Source organism: Impatiens glandulifera, chromosome 5, assembly GCF_907164915.1.
Source record: "Impatiens glandulifera chromosome 5, dImpGla2.1, whole genome shotgun sequence".
Taxonomy (NCBI): Eukaryota; Viridiplantae; Streptophyta; class Magnoliopsida; order Ericales; family Balsaminaceae; genus Impatiens; species Impatiens glandulifera.
Genome location: NC_061866.1, coordinates 22,182,294 through 22,204,605, shown reverse-complemented (window position 1 = coordinate 22,204,605; position 22,312 = coordinate 22,182,294). Strand labels below are relative to the sequence as shown.

General features: G+C 32.1%; 1 protein-coding gene across 1 annotated transcript; it reads left to right on the top strand.

The window, feature by feature from the left end:
- The first annotated feature begins 2,881 nt into the window (after window positions 1–2,881).
- Window positions 2,882–13,738, top strand: LOC124937738 (bifunctional riboflavin biosynthesis protein RIBA 1, chloroplastic). The gene is made up of 7 exons (XM_047478059.1): window positions 2,882–3,042; window positions 5,176–5,539; window positions 5,632–5,847; window positions 6,143–6,465; window positions 11,889–12,018; window positions 12,315–12,611; window positions 13,279–13,738. Exons 1-7 carry the CDS (start codon window positions 2,993–2,995, stop codon window positions 13,480–13,482), a joined length of 1,584 nt encoding a protein of 527 aa, XP_047334015.1. The 5' UTR covers window positions 2,882–2,992; the 3' UTR covers window positions 13,483–13,738.
- Window positions 13,739–22,312: the final 8,574 nt, after the last annotated feature.

Below are 22,312 nucleotides of genomic sequence, written 5' to 3'. Positions count from 1 at the left end.
CCACCACATACATGAACTTCTCTATTAATGTTCTTAGGATTTTTTCTACTAAAGTAAAGTCTTCCATCATTTTATCATTACTTCTAATATTATTGTCTACTGCTACAACTCTAGAAAAGTAGTCATTCATCGTTTTGTTCTTTTTCATCTTAAATATTTTTGAATTCTCCGTGTAGAGTATTTTGAAGTGATATTTTTATCTTCTCATTACCTCCATACCCGATCTTCAAAAGTTTCATATGATTTTTGAGGTACTTCTATCTAATATTTGTTCGGATGTCGCTCAATTCATTGATACCAATAGTTCTTCACCTTATAATATTTTATTTTAATCATGTTAATTTAGTTCTAGCTCCACTAGTTGCTAGATTGCTGATTGTCTCGAATCATGTCTTTACTAAAGCTCACAAACTCTCGGAGCAAAGTAAGTTTTCTATTAACTCACTCTAGTGATCGTAGTGGAGATCATCAAAGCTAAAGATTCTTATTAGTGTTTCCTCAACTCTTTCGTCCGCCATTTCTCTATTTTATTCTTTAATCTCAAAGATTTGATGGATAAGTTCATAACTTTGATTCACTCATATTTATGAGTCTTTGGGCTCTCATACCACTAATTGGAATCAAAATAATATAAAACCAAAATTTTATATTATTAACATAAAGGCTTTATAAGCATCCTAAACTAAATACATGAAATTAAGGGACCATTAACTCTCTTATTACAAAATCAAAGTAAATAATTATTAATTAAAAATTCCATTAATTTAGGAATTAAAAAAAAAGTAAGTAAAGAATTAATATACTATTAATTTTTTTTTATTATATATTAAATCAAAGAGGCATCTATCTTCCCAAATATAGTTGTTCTTTGGTTTACTTCTAAAACCTTCATAAGATGAAATTGAAATGATTTACACTAGTGTGTTTTATTATTTGGATCAACTTAAAAACTACCACTCCCATGAATAGTTTTTTCTCAACACTTTGTCACTTTCCACCGCCAATAACCAATTTTTCACAATGACTATTCGTGAGCGATTTTGATGTATAGTCGTGAGGACCGAGAGCAATGTTGTCAAAAAAATTTTCATCTTCAGTTTGAGAAGATATTTGATCATATATATTGAAGTAGGTTTATAAATCATTAAGATAATATTATTAAGAATATTAAATATTGTGATAATATAATTATTACATAATATATGAGTTTTAAGGGGAACTATTAAGACTACTATTTTGCATTATTTTGAAAACCGTTGCGATCATCAATCCAATTTTTTTTTGGTGTACTTTGATTCGATCGGTTCAACCGGTTCAACCACTAGTTGAACCGAATTTTTTCTTCTTTTTTAAAAAATATAATAAATTTAAATATATTAATACATAAATTATATATATATAAACATATAAAAAATAATCATATCAAATAAATGCTAATTAAACTCAATAATTTTCAATAAAATTTATATTATACCAAATAAGTTAGACATTCCTATTAAGAAACAATTATTTATCAATCATTAAACAAACAAATTATAAATAATTAACAAATATTAAAGATTTGAAAAATAACTATAAATAATTAATAAATAATTAATAACCATATTGACTAAATTTGATATGAACTCATTAGATTTTTCATCTTCAACACATATTCATCATGACTACTTGCAAATCAGTAAACCCAAACACATCAAATTGAAGAACTCTAATCCTACCGTACCCAAATTGAAGAATCCTAATTCTCAACACTTATTCTTTTCTAAACTCAAACACATCGGTCCTATATTGATTTGCTTGGTGCTCATAAACCAACACATTATCGAAAATACTACGAAAAATGATAATTTTACTAATGAGTTCCAGTTGAAGAACAACAATAGATCTAAAGAACAGCCGTAGATCTAAAAAATAGTCGTAGATATAAGGTAAGTTAACGACTGTTAAGTCGTTGAGATTAAAGAGCTTTGTATCAGTGTAATCTCATCTTCTTCTTTGTTCTTTTGAACATGAGGAAATTCTGTATCAGGAATGGAAAGAAAGAGATATGTGAAAGCTCTGTATCAGTAAAAACTAAAGAAAGAAAATAAATTTAATAATAATAATTTATATAATAACCTTTTCAACCGGAAAATAACCGGTTTAATTTTCTGTTGAACTGTTCGTCGGACCGGATTTTGACCGGTTCGAAAGGGAACCGTTTTGAAGACAAAATTCGGACCGCTCAATAAACCGTTTCGCGGTCGGACCGCATATTTTAAAATATTGCTATTTTGCTTGTCTTTTCGTTTATTTTAATTTTTTTTTGTTGTTTATACATAACTTTTTATATTTTAATTCTGAGAAATTATACAAATCACGACTCGCACAAAAGAGAGAAAAATGATACATATCACGACTTTGAAAATCGCGATTCGCACAGCGAAAAGACCTCGATATTATACAAAAGGGACATCGTTGTTATACAAAAGGGACCATGAGTCGGCGAAGTCACTTTTGTATAACAGACAGATCATTTTTTGTATAACAGCGAAGTCTCTTCACTGTACGAGTCGCGATTTAGAGTCGTGATATATATTATTTCTCTTTAATTGTTTAAGGTCTCTTCGCTGTACGAGTCACGATTTTAGAGTCGTGATATATATCATTTCTCTTTAATTGTTACCTTAATGCTATATTCTCAACTCAATTCTGGTTCTCAGTATAAATTAAATTTCATATTTTTAGTCTCTTAATAAAAGATTTTAGGTTGAATTATATTGTAGATGTTTTTTGAAATACTAGTTTGTTTATGAAAATTTTTTAAAAAAAAGTTATGTTTCTAAAATTAAATAAAAGATATATAAATATATATATTAAGAGCAAACTCTTATCTGTCTGTTAGAGAATCAACCCTTCCCGAACAAGGTTGCTTTCTTCTACCAGTAAGCAGGACGCTGTTCGACAGAAATTGTAGTCTTTTGCTCGAAACCAGGTCCTGGAACTCCCCGAGATGGCTTCCATCAACTTCTCTTGCCATGCTGCCGGTCCTTCAAGTTCCAAGTAAGCTTCTCTCGCTTCCATTTTCCTCGTCTGTCGACTTATTACAACTTTTCTCGATCAATTATATGAAGATTTACCTTTAAATTACCTCCATTTTAGGCTTTTATGGGGTTTATTTTGGTTTGGAATCATCTCATAGTTTCAATTGTCCACGTTATGTAATGTTTTCCTGTTTCTTTCTGATCCTTATCGTATCTGAAAATGATCATTTTGCCCTTTTCTCATAGTTTGTTTTGTATTCTACTTAAATCTTTCATTTTGAACAAGAATGTTAGGGCAAACCATTCTCTCCTTTGTAAACGAAATGGCCCCCCAGGATGAACCATAAAGCCAAGAGGAACCATGAACCAGAATAGAAGAGCTTGCCAAGAATTATATATCTATATGTATAACAACATGGGAAAGAAAATAAGTTCTAAATGCTTGAAGCCCTTAGTAGAGGATATATCTGCACAAATAGATAAATGCTTCCTTGAAGTTTCTGAATGAAATCTTGATATAAATATTGAGACTTTTCTTTTTCTTTTGTTTTGGCAAAAGCCAATGGGAAAAACATAAGTCATTTAGTATTGTAGCGCCAGAAAGAGCCCATGCCCTACTGTAAATAAAACTTCTGAAATTGTAAGTTCTTGTGATCAGCTTCCAGTTCCTCTTTCTTTTTTCTTGTTTTTATTTTGCCCAACTACTATGCTCACAAACATGACCTTACATATTTTACAATCAACACCTATTTGGAAACTGGTATTTTGGCAGCATCACGATCTCATTGAAAAATCTCCGTCGTTAAAATTGAAAGTGAATGTTTGGCATAAGATTTTGTTTGGATCATTTGATCATATTAGTTTGTGATCATGATTGAGATGATATGGGCCTTTTTGGCATGACCTTTTATCACTATGCAAAAAAAATCTAAACAATCTATCCTTGGCAAAAAGTTGTGATCCAAAAATATTTTGGACCAGGATTAAAAAATTTGGCAAAAAAAAACATTTTCATACACTTATCACCAAATGAAGTTGCATCTAATTCGATAACACTTTTCATACAAAATGCAAAAAAATCATTTTCACTCTTTATTTGGTTAATTTTCAATGTGATTATTGTGACTAAGTATTTGTCTTCAAATAGGCTACATTGTAATTTTTGTTGTTTGATTTACTATACAATTTTTTTTAACATGATCCAAATTATACCGTAATTTTTTCGCCTTATTTGTTATAGTGTTTCTTTTCTATCTTGCTCATAATATTTTTTGGATCATCGTCTGCTTATTTCTTTAGATAACTGTGCTTAATAGCAAACATAACAAAGGTAGAATTTACAGCTGTCTTTAGCAAACATAACAATTGTGCTTCTTCTCCGATATCTCCAAATCTCCGATATATGAGATTTGGAGAGAAAGAAATGCTCGGGTGTTCTCTATAAATAAAAGAAGTGAAGGTGAAACTTGCATGGATATAAACCAAAAGTGGCATGGCAATGATCCACATGTGGAAAGGTGTTCCAAATACATTTCAAAACTGGCTCCTTTGCAAGCATTGGGGGTGGAAAGTGAAGAGGTTATGAAGAATCATGTGAAAAGATACTAAAAAAGAAGAAGATGAGTTTTTGTTTTATCAGTGGCTCAAAAAACAATGTTTTTTTTTTTTTGTTGTTGTTGTTTGTTTGAATGTCTGGAAATGAATTGTGTTTCCAATTTCTTTACATTGTCGTGTAAAGACTCCTGGGTTTAAATTTTTAATAAAGTGGTTCGCCATTTTCCCATAAGAAAATAACATAGGTTTCTCAGATTATGATGAATTTGAAAAGGAGTTGATAACAAAACAGCCCAGCAAGCATTGATGCTGAAATTTTCAACTGTCATAGATGATGTTTGGTTCCTGCCTCGTAAAAATGTGTGAATCTGTTCCAGATTTGTCTTTCTTTCTCCTGCTTTTTGCTGGTAACAGAGTCAACCGTTGATCTGTGTCATCTTTCATATTTTAGAATTTCCAAGCCCTTTATCTATGTTGTACCATAGAGTGTTCTTCTTATGAGTATGCATTAAATGGAGTGAGCCAATGCAGTTTGCTTCTTTATCTTCACTACTCCAGTAGGACATATTCTGATGATTACTGGTGCTGCTTCATGTAGGGCATTTACAAGATTTCATTTGTTCAGTGGATCTCACTTCATGAAGCCATTTTCATCCAATGGCGCTTCATTCAATTGGTCCATGACTCAACTGGGAGGCAAACCACTAAGCTTTTGCAGATCTAACACTGAGTCATCTCATCCTAACATCCTTAATGCTTCAGCAGAAAATACTGTTCATAGTGAGCCATTGACTGGTATTGAGATACAACCAGATGCAGTAGCATTTGGAACCCTTTCAGCTGATAATATTGCAACAAGCATGGGTTTTCCAATTGGTAAAGATGAATACAATTTGGATCATCCAATAACGAATGGATTTTCCTCAATCGCAGAGGCCATTGAAGACGTTCGCCAAGGAAAGGTTGCACATCTTTTGTTCCTTTTTATGCTACAAAGAGAAGCATGCTTGTCTATTTTTTTTTCATCAATTACTAACTTGTACTGATATTGCAGATGGTAGTGGTTGTAGACGATGAAGACAGAGAAAATGAAGGAGATTTAATAATGGCGGCATCAAAGGTTACACCAGAGGCAATGGCCTTCATTGTTAAGTATGGAACTGGAATTGTTTGTGTTAGCATGAAAGAGGAAGACCTAGAGAGATTGGAGCTTCCGCTTATGGTAACCCAAAATAATGAGAAACTTTGTACTGCGTTCACCATTTCAGTGGTACGTATTGAGACAACATATACTATATCACTTTCAATTGTTATCATTAAATTAAGAAATGTGAAAGCTTCTGATTTTGAACACAAAAACAATTAGAGTATAACAAGGCTCATTGTATAAATGCAACTACTTTAGGATGTTCATTTTTCTTTTCTGGAAGAAGCTAACTGCTAAAACCTTAATCCTTAATTAGATACGACATTTATGATAAAAATTGTTAAACCTTTCAGAATCTTTCAACATGGTTGTTTGATCATGTTCTTTTTATCAATTCATTTGAAATGTGCTCCTACAGGACGCAAAACATGGTACGACAACTGGGGTTTCAGCACGTGATAGGGCAACAACAGTATTGGCTCTTGCATCAAAAGATTCGAAGCCTCGAGATTTTAACCGTCCAGGTCACATATTTCCATTGAAGTACAGAGAGGGAGGAGTCCTAAAAAGAGCCGGGCATACAGAAGCTTCTGTTGATCTTGCTGTGCTAGCCGGATTTGACCCTGTTGCAATTTTATGCGAAATCGTGGACGATGACGGTTCAATGGCTAGATTACCCAAGCTTCAAGAATTTGCACAAGAACATAATCTGAAAGTGATATCAATTGCTGATCTTATCAGGTATCAAGCATATTACTCCATGAATAGAATTGCATTATGTTGTTTTCTCTCATGTGAAAATAACCTAGTTGATATCGGTGTTTGTTAATTTTTATTAATCTTTCCATGGTATTATTCATGGAAACAACGGTACAACTGAGTTTCAATCTTCTTTTATTACTAACAGAAAATGCAGTCCCAGTTGGATTTCTTTCCTGTTTCTACTGGCTAATTGTGGAATTCTGAAAACTGCAGATGGATGGATTCTTTATCTTATTGACGTGTCTTTTTAGTTACTTTCATATCTTCTCCTTTTTTAGAAAGGTACCTTTGGTAATTATATTATATATATGAAAAAAGGCCAAATTAGCAAAACCACAAACTTTGTGGTGTCTTATAAGCTAAGAGTGCCAATCTTCAGTTTTAGGTTTATTGCTTGAGATAGATGTTGAATCGGCTAGGATGATACATGGAATTTAGCTTCACTGCTTCAGAGAAATTTCCATGAGAAAGGGACTGGTATGATGTAAAATTGTTTTAAGTTCTTCCCATGGTAATTAGACATCAGAAACAGAAAACAAGTGCAGGGGGAATTTTGACTAGCTTGAAGGGAAAATGTAGTTTTAGTAAATATTTAAAGTCAGCCTCTTAGGTTTAAGTGCGATTATCCTTGTTGATTCTTTCTATGTTTGTTTCCAGGTGGGGAACAAAACTTAATGTCATTTTTGGAGATATTAGTTCTTAGACAAAGTTCATAATTTCTAGAGAGATAAGAATTGGAAAAGGAGTGGGAACCCTGGGCATGAATTTGTCTTGTTTATGAATCTTAAATGGGTTGGCGTTGATGGAAGAAACTAGGTTAGTTTCTGGATATATGAAAAGCAAGATGACACAATATTATTCTTCAGATGGTAGCTATTGGTGGTTACAATGTTAAAGGTAGTTATGTGTGATTACAAGTAGTTATGTTAATAGTTATAAGTGGTTATGTAGTTCCCTATTTAAGTAGTAGGATGTAATCCACTTATGGGGTGGAATTGTCATAATCAAGAGTTTATTACTTCTCTCTTTTTTGGAACAGGCATGACAAGATTTGAGTTTGTAAAGTAATTGGATGTAATCCACTTAGGGGGTGGAATTGTCATATTCAAGAGTTTATTTCTCATCTCTTTTTTGGAACAAGCATGACAATATTTGATTTTGTAAAGTAATTGGATGTAAAATGGATTACCCCACAAGGAAAATGGACTAAATCTTTGTACTTTGCAAATACTGAGTTGAAATATGGTGACTTTTATTGAATACCCTATTTACAGGAGTTACACAACCTCCCAACTCTGGGCTTCAATTTCTTCTCATGTTATGTAAAGTGTATAAGATATGTCAGGAGGAAGAGATGTGACCAAGAGAATATAGGAGAGACATTAGATTGATATAAGAGAGAAGTTAGATATTACACCATTCAATCCATACTACCGAATAAAGAGCCCCTCTTCCTATTTAGGCCTTGGTGTAACAAAATATTGTCACGTCACTAACAAACTGCTAAAATAATCTAATTTGTTATCTTTCAGACAAACTGGAGGTGGTTATCGATAGTTTATAGGGCTTTTATCTTCTATACCCTAGCTCATAGGGTTTCATGTACACCCCTTGATTTACTCATGGCAAGGCCTTCTACTTAACTGCTCTCGCATCTCACACAATTAGTGGCATCAGACGTGGAAGTTGGCACCATCTTGTGTTGTCTCTGATCACCAATTGTAGGTTTGTCTTGCCTCTTGTGTTTCTTTGTAAGTCATTCAGAAACAAGTGAACAGGGAATAAGATCTTCCTATCTAGCATGCTCATATCCTCACATTGTATGATAAATTTCAATATAGCAGCTGAATTGGCTTCACTAGATCTTTCAGCTAGAATAACATTTGGTTGTGGCAGGCTAGTAGTGGGCTGAATGGAACATGAGGAACACCAAGGGTATTTCCCACCATTTTCTTGAGTTGGGAAATGTGGAAAATATTTGTTGCAATATTCACGCAAAAGTACTTAAAGGAAAGGAAAAGAAAGGAAGACCTTGAGTGAGACAAGTGCGTGTGATGTTTAGTAGATAATCAAAAGAAGTCCTTGAGGTGGGGCCATCACACACGGTTATAAACAATATATAGGAGATATATAATTAATTAATAAGACTTGTTTGAATAAAGAAAATAGGCTAGTAGGTAGATATGCGTCTATTATTTTATTTTCTAGACACAACTAAGAATACAACCTATTGTACATATGAAGGATGATGATATAAAATAACTAATTTCCCTACAAAGGTCTTTCTTCTTACCAGAACTTATCCCCTCTTCTAGCCTAACGGTTTAGGGCAGCCTCCTTAAGGGGTCTTGGGTTCGAGTCCGTCAGAGAGCAAGTTCTGCGTCTGGCTAAATGGTTAAGTGTGTTTGCAGGCTATGTGTTTAATCCCTTGTGGCTACATTTTTTTTCTTACTAGAACTTCTTATTCTTCTCTTGAAATTCTCTTTTTTTCTCTTCTCTTCAGAATTATACATTAAGTGGTATCAAAGCACCGATCCTTGCACCTAAAAATGGCAGAAACACATAACAATCAGATAGTTGTGAATAGAGCCCGTAGCGCTAACTATAGCGAATAGCGCCCACTTGTAGCTATAAGGGGCTATAGGCTACACACTTTCAAATAGCCCCGCTTTTGTCGCTATAGCTCATATAGCGCCAAAAGTTATTGCCCCTCATAGCGACGCTTTTTAAAAAAAATAAAAAATTAATTTTAATTATTTGACATTTCAGTTTTCATCTACTCAAAATTCTCATTTATTTAAATTTCAATTTTTTTTTTACTCTTCCTCTTCTTTGCAATTCTCTTATTACTTTTTTTGTTTCTCTTTTCCAATTCTTTTCTCTTCTTTCCTCTAATCTTAATTATACATTTCCTCTCTTATTACTTTTTTCTAGTCTTTTATTATCTCTCCTTCTCTTCTTTTCTCTAGCCTTTTCTTATCCTTCATTCTCTTCTTTTCTCATCTACACCTTTAAGAAGCTCGAAGACAATCACATCTAAGTCAAGGGGAAAAAGACCAATAGGAACATCTAACACATTTGATCTTTTAGATGAATTTGATTTCGATGAAAAAAGTGAAGAAGAGAATGATGCCGAGCATTATGCAATTTCAAATGAAGAAGATGATTTCGATCTTAATGAAGAAAATGATGACAATGAATTTTAGATTATGTTTTGAACTTTTTCTAGTTTAAGAATTGATGGTTTTTATGTTTTGAACTTTTATTTTTGTGATGTTTTTATTTTTATTTTTGATATTTACATGTTTTTTACGCTTTATTTTCAAGTGCCCTCGCTACGCTAATCACTTTACGCTATTTAGCGCTATACACTATTGACAACTATGAATCTGGATGTCATCTGTAGATAATTTGGCAGAAAAATGATCAAGATTAGTTCAACAAGAACACATAGAAGGGCTGCTAAAAAATATCATCTGTCTTACTAGAAACATCACACATCAGAGAGGAGACTCAACGACAACCTCTGGAGGAACACACTATCGAACACTCACCTGATTCTGAAAAATCGATTTTTAAAATTTGATGGGAAAACATGTACAACTCAATATATGCCATATGATGATTTTTTCCCTTGATAAAACACCCTTCTTCACAAAACTGCAAACTGCGACAGTACACTTTAGCAGAAAAACAATTAAGTGGTTCAACTCATACATACTTTCCCGTAACACATCGGTTACCCTTGTGTGGGATGAACTTAGGACGCCACTTCAACATCCCTTTGGTCTAATCCTGCTTGTTGACCCCTAACGAGTTGTTCGATTGGCAACAAGAATCTATCGAATCAAGGGCAGAAGATAAGTTACATGTTGTATTAAGCAAGATTACGTCTTCATTCAGTCCTAAAAAAACACAAGATTGTATAATAACCCTCTCACTAAGAAGAAGAAGCTCCATTAAGAAGAAGAAATGTGTAGGGTGATTAGTTATTTCATATCATCATCCTTCCTATGTACAATCTAATAGGTTGTATAATAACCCTTTAGACAACTGCATATTATAATTGCAACAGTTAATTAAATAGCACTTGTGTACTAGAAAATAAAATAATTGCCTATTTTCTTTATTCGAACATGTCTTAATAGTTAATTGTATGTATGTTGGTCACCACTTACGTTGCCCCCTTCCTCAATGACTTCTTTTATCCGTGCCAATTCAAGGTCTTCATTTCCTTTACGTCCTATGCTTGAATATTGCAACACATTGCTTACCACAAATCTTCCATTGTGGAGAATAAGGTTTTGCACCCACGTGAACCTTATCACTGACACTGGGTTGGCCTTTAACTAGGAGATCATTCAAGAGATGTTGAAATTTGAATTGATCTACTGTAAAATACGAAAGAATATAAGATAGGTCAGAGAGAAGAGGATGAGACCAAGAGAATATAGGGGATTTAGATTGATATAAGAGAGTGTATGTCTAGATGGCACTACAGCATTCAATTCATACTACATTATAGAGAGCCTTTCTTCCTATATAAAGCCTTGTTCCTTGGGGGTTATTTGAATAACCAAAACCAAAACCAAAAATCATCACCTCACTCCCCCTCTTCTCCATCACATCACTCAACTTACTAACCAAAATACTAAACTACCGTCTATTTTAAATTATTATTTTTTTTATTTTATCATTATATATTAATAATCTTTAAGCCTTTTTACCCAAAAATATCCACCTCCTTACTATTATTACCGATCATTATTTTTTCAAATAACCAGGTTATTACAATAACCCAAATCCGAACAAGCCTTGGTAACAGATTATTTCCATGTCACTAATAAACAGCTAAGAGAATCTAATTTGTTATCTTTTAGGCCAGCTGGACTTGTGATGGTTATCAGTAGTTTCTAGGGCTTTTATCAACTATACCCTAGCTCATAGGTTCGTACACCCCTTGATTTACTTATGACATTTATTCATATGGATCAAAGCAATAGCTATTCATCCTTTTCCCAGAGTGTGTTGTTTTATTTAGCCTTTTTGCTACTGCCAATTCATAGCTTAAATTGTCTCAAGTTTTTGCTCTCACTTTAGGTTTTCAAAAAAGACATAAATACTTTATTTAAGCTATGCATAGCCATTTATAAATACTTTATTTAAGCTATGCATAGCCATTTTGAGGTCAGACGCACAATTTAGTTGTTTTTTGTACATGCATTTTTCTCATTTGTGAATCTAGTCAATAATTATACTATCTTTGTCCTTGTCTAGTAATCTAGTCACAATTAATTGTAGCATATTGTTATTTAGAATTGACTTATAAGTGCTTCCAAGCAAAACATTGTAGAATCTTATCAGGGAGTTGACACTTCCAACAATCTATCACAAATTTACAGATATAGAAGAAAAAGAGATAAACTGGTTGAGCATGCTTCTGCTGCACTGATACCTACAATGTGGGGACCATTCACCGCCCACTGTTATAAGTCGGTCCTAGATGGAATGGAGCACATTGCAATGGTTAAGGTGAGAAAATTTGTGTTAATTTTCTAAAGTTTACCTCTACGAATTGTGAAACTTTTACAAGCTTGTTCCAAGTGTTTTCAACGATTCTTTAGAAACAACCAGCCAACTATGTTAAATATTACAAATTTCTGGATAATATTTCAGTGCTAGGAACTTCTGAATTGTATTGGTACTTATTGTTGTATTTGATTCTAAGTCTATTTGTATGAGTACGACATTTCATTCTGTTTGGTTTTAGCTAGGCTGACAACCAATCTTTCCTTCATAGTGAGTTTATGGATTATTATTTTGAACAGGGTGAGATTGGAGATGGGAAGGACATTCTTGTGAGGGTACACTCTGAATGTCTTACAGGAGATATATTTGGGTCAGCAAGGTGCGATTGTGGAAACCAGCTGGCACTAGCAATGCAACAGATTGAAGCTGTTGGCAAGGGTGTATTGGTTTACCTTCGTGGGCACGAAGGGAGGGGGATTGGTTTGGGACACAAGCTTCGTGCTTATAACTTACAAGATGATGGTCGGGATACTGTTGAAGCCAATGAGGAGCTGGGCCTCCCTGTTGATTCAAGAGAGTATGGTATTGGTGCTCAGGTACCACCTAATCTCTTTTTCTTGGTGATTTTAACTTTATAATGATACACTTAGCACTCATCTCATCAGTAACTGCTTGATTCTTGAGTAGTCCATGATTGAGTATCCCATATATTCTGACTCCAATGACTCCTCTGGAAAAAGTTGATTTCACCAGTAACCAAATGAGTTCCCTTGTGCTTGTTACTAGTTTTCTTGCATTTTGGTCTGGCCTGTCAATCCTTTCACATGGCTTAGTTGTGAGGTGTGGTAAGAAAATTGGGGATATAATTGAAACACTCCTTTGGAAGATATTCATCCAATAAAAATGGAAACAGTGGAGTATATAATTTGGGGATATATCATAATCAAAACAAAAAATATATATAAAACAATGTACCCATGGTAGCTCAAATGGTTAGAGCTTTGAACTAAAAGAGAGGTCTCAAGATTGACTCTCACTGAAAGCACCTTGACTAAAGTGTATGGTCTCAAACTAATCAAAAATCAAGAAAATATAGTGAAAAATTGACTATTCGTCACCCAGAGGCCTCCTGCTGACAAGGTACAGGTAAAAATAACATTTGGAGCAAAACACACAAATACTGCCCCAATCAAACAAACTCTTGTTAGTGTCCAGTTATCCTCTTCCTACTTGTCTTACAATTTGCTCCTCTTTTGGTGACAGATATTGAGGGATCTTGGGGTGACAACCATGAAGCTGATGACTAACAACCCTGCTAAGTATGTTGGGCTGAAGGGGTACGGTTTGGCTATATCTGGAAGGGTTCCGCTTATCACCCCCATAACAAAAGAAAATAAGAGATACCTTGATGCGAAACGCGCTAAAATGGGTCATGTCTACGGCTTAGAATCAGGTAATGGAAGTTGATCTCCAAGGTTTAGACAAAGGTAGGGGATGCGTCAGATGGACTATTTTTTCTTTTTAAGTTGAAAAGTAACCAAAATGATAATACACTAATTAATTGATTATTCATACATCCTATGTTAAAGAATAGAGACAATTCTTGTCACTATATGAGATTTTCAAACCTTCAGCAACTCTGGTTTCTTTACTTCATCAAAGCCTTAATTGTATTTGGCATTGTTGGCATGATCACTGTTTGATGGTATTTGTTCAGTTAGTATTTTCAGTGACTGCAATTATTGTGTGAGGTGGTTATTTGAACAATGTCTTTCTCTCTTTGTAGTAGATGTGATGTTTTGTAGTCTACTATTCACTTAACTTTATTTGAAAGAAAGAAATAGAAATGTTGTTACAGTGATTCTAGTTTGGACCCGTAGCTAACTCTAATTTCTTAGAATTTGTTGGGTTGATGAGTTGCATTTGATTACTCATTATATATATTTTGTATTAGGAAGTTAACAAGACTCTCTGTAGTCATGACACCGACTTCAACTTAAGGCGCTCTATGTTTGAATCGAATGCACCGACTCTTGCCACTCTAACTATCCTAATGAGTTATCATTACTTCTTTGTTTTGCTTCTTCATACTCATTTCTTAAACATCTTTGGGACCTATGTAGAGTGCTCTTAATATTAGATGTGAGTGATGTTTCATTTTATTGTTGGTTTTGTGAGCAATGGAGGATGAACTAGGGAAAAGGAGTTGCTCTTTGAAGATTCTTCCAAAGATGCAAAGTAGGTTGTCGTGAGAGGAGAGTTCAGAGGCAGTATATGTTTAACAACCGATTTCCTTTCAGGTTGAGCTGACTTCACTCTCCCTCAAATTGGGTTGTAGATATTGAATAAGCTTATCAAGTTGATATTGAATAAGCTTATCATGTTGCTTTGTACATCAAATGTGTATGTGTTACGAGGGATTGTTACCTAACCCTAAAATAAATTGACGGGTAGACATAACCCATGTATACAGTTATATTTTTAATTATGCACAATAAATAGTTATAAATAAGGCATTTAGCAAAAATATGAAATACTTAATAAATAATTATTTATATAGAAATAAATAATTATTATTAAGGTAGTAGTCAAAAATATGGAATTGACAGGAATTTAATTATGGCAGATGATGGGTATATAAAGAAGAGACCGTGATCTTCAAGGGTATCACACATTTTTACAAAAACCTTCTAAGGTTAACTTCTCTCTCTATCTTCTCATTCTTCCCCATTGTATTCACCCTATTAGGGTTCTATCCTATGTTGCACGGATACGGGTATCGGATACGATACGGATACGACGATACGACAAATTTTGAAAATATAGGATACAATAAGATACAGTAATTTATATATATAATATTTATATAAATTTAATATTAAAATAAATAACAAGATATATATATATATATATATATATATATATATATATATATATATATATATATATATATATATATATATATATATATATATATATATATATATATATAACTGTATCATTCATATTATATTATATTATATATATATATATTAAATGAAGATAGATCGATAGGGATTAGGAAGAGAAGATGATCCACAGATGAGAAGATGATCAGGCGACGACTTCGAAGATGGCGGATCTCGTCCGTCTGCGGCGGACGACGATTATAGATTGACGGAGGCAGAAGAGTAATGGAGGTGGAGAGGTAAATAAAATATTAGGTTTTTACTTAGGATGCGACTGAGAAGAGAAGAGGTAAAAAAGATTAATATTGATACCTTTCAATTTTTTTTTTATTCAGTTTCATACTTCAACTTTTTTTGTTAAACTTTTACCCAAAACGTATCCGATACACGTATCAGAGTCGTATCCAAACCGTATCGGATTGGTCAACCTTACCTAAAGTCAACAATACGTGTTTTGCCGTATCCGATACGCGTATCGCCGTATCCGTATCTGATACTCCAATTTTTTTTTGGAGTATCCGTGCAACGTAGGTTCTCTCTCTTCTATCAATTCAAGTGCTATCTTATATTCTCTTCGTTCTTCATTCTATTTCTATTATTTATGTCATTTCAAGATATATATACCTAATTCGAGTTTAAGGTATTTCATTGGTATCAAAGCGACGTTCTTGGCAATATTGTGGAAACACATATCGACGGGTGGTTAATTGAAAGCCGTAAATATAGTCAGACGCATGAATGAATAAAATGTAGTGAGTTGTCAAAATGAATTTTCCAAAATTCTTTGGAGAAAATGTCAAAGACTGGATTTATGAGGCAGAAAGATTTTTTCGGGTTAACAACACGCTTGAAGAAGACGAGGTTCATCTTGCGACAAGTCACATGAGGGAAAAGACACTACAATGGCTTAGAGAACATCTGGTCATGAAAACTCTCATCAGAGGATTGACGTGGAGAGAACTAAAACAATTATTGCGACGTGAGTTTGGGTCATGTGTAAAGGACGATCCACGACATATCCAGAAGAAAGTTAAACCAGAACCGTGGAAGGTAATCGCAGAACAGTGTCAACAAATAACCCACTTGTTAAAATCATGGAGGATCGCTGATGAAATTAAAAGACAAACAAAAGGCCGATAAAGAAATAACAAGGCAAAAAGTGGGAAAACGACCGTTAAAAGTTGAAAGTCGAATCCGATGAATTACTGGAAGATGACAAGCAACCTGTAGAAGATGTTGGACAATCGACACATTCAACATTGACACATTCACAATCGACGCCTTCCACATTGACATATTCGACTCCAAACAAAGAGGAAACCTCTTTTGATGACGATTGTTCTAAAGTGGAAGACACACCTCTTGTTGACGACTTTTGTTATGGAAAAGAAATGGAGACTTCACATACTCATAATATAAAACAAGATAATCTCGGTCTCGATGAAGAAATCTACGATAATTCAAGTTCTTCGATTATTTATTTGCATGTCTCCCAAGTGTATGATGACAGAGAGAATCCAAAGACAACCTACATTGAAAAAGATGATTATAATTGGGTTGACTTGTGAGAAGTAAAATTTAAAGAAATATTTGAAGATGTTTTGGGCCTTGAAGATAGGATGTTGTCGTTTGATCCCATTTCTCAAGCATACTTGGTTGAGACTTTGTGGTTCGAGAATCCTCAAGATGTTGGATCTTGCTTTCAAAAATTTTTATGGCATAAAACATGGATGAGATGCAAATACTTATTATGATTTGAAGAACCACCGGATGTAGAGTTCTATAATTGTTCTTATGCCTTACAATTGTGAAATATTTTGAGACAATTTGTGTGGTTTGAAGAACCACCATACATTCTATGGAAACACCTATTGGAGCAAAAGATTAAACACCCTAGTAAAGAGAAATGACTTTACAAACTGTTGGTGTTTGAGTTTTCAGTGCAATACAAGAAGGACAAGGAGAATGTAGTTGCTGATGCACTATCTAAGTCAATTCAGAGGGAACTTGTCTAGCGTTATCTGGATTCTCATTGGTATTATTAAAGAAAATTGCTAAGACATGGGAGGAAGACGTGCATCTGAAGCAGGTTGTTACTAAGTTAAATCCTCAAGATATTAAGGGGTTTTCGTTTACCAATGGGCAGTTGAGAAAAGACGGACGTATCATGGTGGGCACTAATAAGGAATTCAGATCATACATAATATCTATAATACATAACTCAACAGTGGGAGGCCATTCAGGTGTCATGGTGACATATCAGAAACTAAGACAAACATATTATTGGCGTGGTATGGAGCGCGATGTAAGGGAGTTCCTTAGAAATTGTCTTGAATGTCAACAACAAAAATGGGAAAATCAAGGGACGAAGGGTTTACTGCAACCATTGGCGATTCCTACCCTTATTTGGAGTGACATATCTATGGGTTTTATAGAAGGATTACCAAAATCATAAGAGCATACAGTTATTTTAGTCGTAGTTGATCTACTTTCAAAGATGACACATTTCATTAGCATGGGATACCCTATTCAGCAAGTAGTGTTGCTCATGTCTTTCCAGATCATATATTCAAGTTACATGGTATGCCACTCACTATCATCAGCGATATGGATAAGATATTCGTCAATACGTTTTGGAAAGAATTATACAAATTATAGGGAATTATCCAAGCGATGTCAATAGCGTACCATCCTCAGACCGATGGTCAGACAGAAGTGGAAAATAAAAGTGTGGAGACATATCTGCGATGTATGACTGGTCAAAAACCGCAACCATGGGTTAAATGGCTGTCTTTAGCCGAATGGTGGTACAATAAAATTTTTCATTCGGCTGCACTATCATCACCATATCAGATTGTATATGATCAGCCACCTTCGGTTCATTATCTTTACTTGGCCGATGATTCCAAAGTAGAAGTAGTGAATAGAAGTTTATCATCTAGAGAGAAAGCTCTTAAATTGTTGCGATTTCATCTTCACAGAGTCCAACATCGAATGAAGCAGCAAGCAAACAAGAAACGAGTGGACTGTGTTTTGGTAGTGGATGATTTGGTGTTCATTAAACTACAACCTTATCGACATACATCAATGAGAGGGAAGACTCATAAACCTAGCCCAAAGTTCTATGGACCTTTTCGAATTATAGAGCGAGTGGGACAAGTGACTTACATATTGGATATTCCTGCTATAGCTAAGATGCATAATGTGATTCATGTGTCGCAACTTAAAAAAAAAGTAGGAAATGCATGTGGCAGCCACATGTTCCATCCTTACAAACTCAGTCAACAGATATTTCGATTGCTATTTTGGATGAAAAAGTTATTTGGAAAGATGGACACAGAAATGATCAATATTTAGTTCGTTGGTCTAACTCAACGGACGATGATGCTACATGGGAGGATGACTCTTGGTTGAAATCAGAATTACCAAAACTTGGATTGGTTGACAACAAATCAACTTCTCATTTTAATTGTCTTGTTCGTGGTCGAACAAATGTTGAAGGGGAGGCTAATATTACGAGGGATTGTTAGGTTAGGTTTTTTAACCCTAAAATAACCTGACAGGTAGACATAACCCATGTCAGCAGTTCTATTTTTAATTATGCACAATAAATAGTTATAAATAAGGCAGTTAACCAAAATATGGAATACTTAATAAATAATTATTTATATGGAATGACATAAATAATAGAAATAAAATGAAGAACGAAGAGAATATAAGATAACATTTGAATTGATAGAAGAGAGATAGAACCCTAATAGGGTGAATACAATGGGGAAGAATGAGAAGATAGAGAGAGAAGTTGACCTTAGAAGGTTTTTGTAAAAATGTCTAGTACCCTTGCAGATCATGATCTCTTCTTTATATACCCATCATCTGTCATAATTAAATTCCCTCTAATTCCATATTTTTGACTACTACCTTAATAATAATTATTTATTTCCATATAAATAATTATTTATTAAGTATTTCATATTTTGGCTAACTGCCTTATTTATAACTAATTATTGTGCATAAGTAAAAATAGAACTACTGACATGAGTTATGTCTATCCGTCAGCTTATTTTAGGGTTAGGAAACTTAACCCTAACAATTCCTTGTAACAGTATGCAAAATCCCTTATGTATTCTGGGATGTTGTGACATAATGTATGAGGGTTTTGTATTTTTGTTTGTCACATATGTAGATATGAAATATGTCAATTGCTATGTTACAATGTCAATTGATAGTTGATTGATTGTCACAGGATTTTATAGTAATTTTTTTTGGAATAGTTGAAGTTGATTCAGATTCTCCAAACCCATATTTCTTCACATATAACATGTGTATTTTACTTCATTTATGCTTTTTGTCATTATTTTGTTATTGCTTATCAAATATCTCAATAAATGTGTGCAGTTTCAGAACTTTGGATCTTTTGTTTGTCTCATTCCAACATGCACACTTAAGAAAGTGATTTCATTTCTTAAAGGGCTAATAAATAGATTTTTCTTTTGAAATATGGGAGAATTTTGATATCAAAAGATGAAAAAAGATAGCACTGTTACTATTTTATAAAATAGATTTGAATATTTTGTTGTAAAATCAAACAGATCTAAAAATTAAAATTACAGTTCTTTTATGTTCTTTGAACCCTAAATCAAATAGATCTAAAATTAAAATTACAGTTCTTTCTTTCTCTTGAATTTAAAATAATGCTGATTTTATTTTTTACAGTTATTCTTGGAATGCTTAGAACTTATATATATATATATATATATATATATATATATATATATATATATATATATATATATATATATATATATATATATATATATATATATATATATATATATATATATATATATATATATATATATAAAATGATGCTTAATTTTTAAAGTGTCCGAATTACCGGGTTGAGAGCTGTGGTTAATTTGGATATATGTGAGAGTAAATGGATACTTGGGTCGGATTGTGGGTTGACCCGTCCATAAACTTAAAACGGTTAAAAATAAAATTAAAAATGATATAGGTATGGTTCGAACTTGCAACATAACAAAACAAGTACAACCTTTTAACCAACTAGGCTAATAACACTTTATATTTTAAATTTAACTCAAAATTTGATATACGCGTGACATTTTAACAATATAAGTTCAACTTTTTACTTAACTAATCTATATATATATATATATATATATATATATATATATATATATATATATATATATATATATATATATATATATATATATATATATATATATATATATAATGATATGCTTAATTTTTAAAGTGTCCGGATTGTCGGGTCGAGAGTTGTGGTTAATTTGGATATATGTGAGAGTAAATAGATACTTGGGTCGGATTGTCCCATAAACTTAAAACGGTTAAAAATAAAATTAAAAATGCTATAGGTATGGTTCGAACTTGCAACCTAACAAAAGTACAACTTTTTAACCAACTAGGCTAATAACACTTTATATTTTAAATTCAACCCAAATTTTGATAAACGCGTGACATTTTAACAATATAAGTTCAACTTTTTAACTAACTAATCTATATATATATATAAGGGCAAATTACCTGGGCGGCCCTCGAACTATCTCGATCGCTCACTTTTGGCCCTCAAACTAATTTTTGAAACAAATCGCCCCTTCAACTTTTATAAAAGTCACCAGTGGCCCTTCAGTCAACTTTTTAGTTAAATCTAACAGTTTAAGTTTAAAATATTATTTTTTTATATATTATCTTTAATTTTATATTTTATATTTATATATATAATTATTAAATCGCTAATATATAATATTATATATATATTATTATTAAATTTTATATAATTATTAAATTTTTTATATAATAAATAAATAATATATATTATTTATTTTTATCTATATATATAATTTATATATATTATCTTTAATTAATTTATATATAATATTTATATAATATATATTTTAAAAAATAATTTAATTGTTAAAAGTATTTGAGTAGTTAGAAGGTTACAATTATTTTTAATAAATTATTTTTAATATATATAAAACAAAGTTTAAAAATAAATTATATGGATTATCCCTAATCATTAATTATATATATATATATATATAAATTTATAGAATATATATTTTATAAAATAATTTAAAAAATTAAAAGTAATTATAACCTTCTAACTACTCAAATACTTTTAACACTTCAATTATTTTTTAAAATATATATTATATAAATATTATATATAAATTAGTTAAAGATAATATATATAAATTATATATATATATATATAGATAAAAATAAATAATATATATATTATTTATTTATTATATAAAAAATTTAATAATTATATAAAATTTAATAATAATAATAATATATATATAATATTATATATAAGCGATTTAATAATTATATATATAAATATAAAATATAAAATTAAAGATAATATATAAAAAAATAATATTTTAAACTTAAACCGTTAGATTTAACTAAAAAGTTGACGGAAGGGCCACTGGTGACCTTTATAAAAGTTGAAGGGGCGATTTGTTTCAAAAATTAGTTTGAGGGCCAAAAGTGAGCGATCGAAATAGTTTGAGGGCCGCCCAGGTAATTTGCCCTATATATAATGATTCTTAATTTTTAAAGTGTCCGGATTGCCGGGTCGAGAGTTGTGGTTAATTTGGATATATGTAAGAGTAAATGGATACTTGAGTCGGATTGTGTGTTGACCCGCCCATAAACTTAAAACGTTTAAAAATAAAATTTAAAATGCTATAGGTATGGTTCGATCTTGCAACCTAACAAAACAAATACAACTTTTTAACCACCTAGGCTAATAACACTTTATATTTTAAATTCAACCCAAAATTTGATAAACGCGTGACATTTTAACAATATAAGTTCAACTTTTTAACTAACTAATATATATATATATATATATATATATATATATATATATATATATATATATATATATATATATATATATATATAATGATGCCTAATTTTTAAAGTGTCCGGATTGTTGGGTCGAGAGCTGTGATTAATTTGGATATATGTGAGAGTAAATGGATGCTTAATTTTTACCGTAATATTTTTTTCACGATTTTTTATATTATTACTCGTGCAAATGCATGAGATACATGCTAGTTATTAGAAGTGTATTTCAAATAATAAGAGTGAGGCTAGCTTGTTTTATGTTGATATTTGAATTTATTTAAAAACAATTCTTATGTTTTTTATTCATTTAATATAGTCTAACATTTGATTACATAGTTTTGATCGGTTTAACACATTTGGATTAATATGATACGTTTTTTACTATTTGATATATTTTTACCCGTTTAAAATTTTTGTCTCGTTTAATATGTTTTAAA

Bases quoted from the DNA above. Each gene is read 5' to 3' on its own strand.
- LOC124937738 (XM_047478059.1), top strand. From the start codon at position 2,993: ATGGCTTCCATCAACTTCTCTTGCCATGCTGCCGGTCCTTCAAGTTCC. The intron at 5,540-5,631 runs GTTGCACATCTT...CTGATATTGCAG, and splicing joins AAGACGTTCGCCAAGGAAAG to ATGGTAGTGGTTGTAGACGA. The intron at 12,019-12,314 runs GTGAGAAAATTT...TATTTTGAACAG, and splicing joins AGCACATTGCAATGGTTAAG to GGTGAGATTGGAGATGGGAA.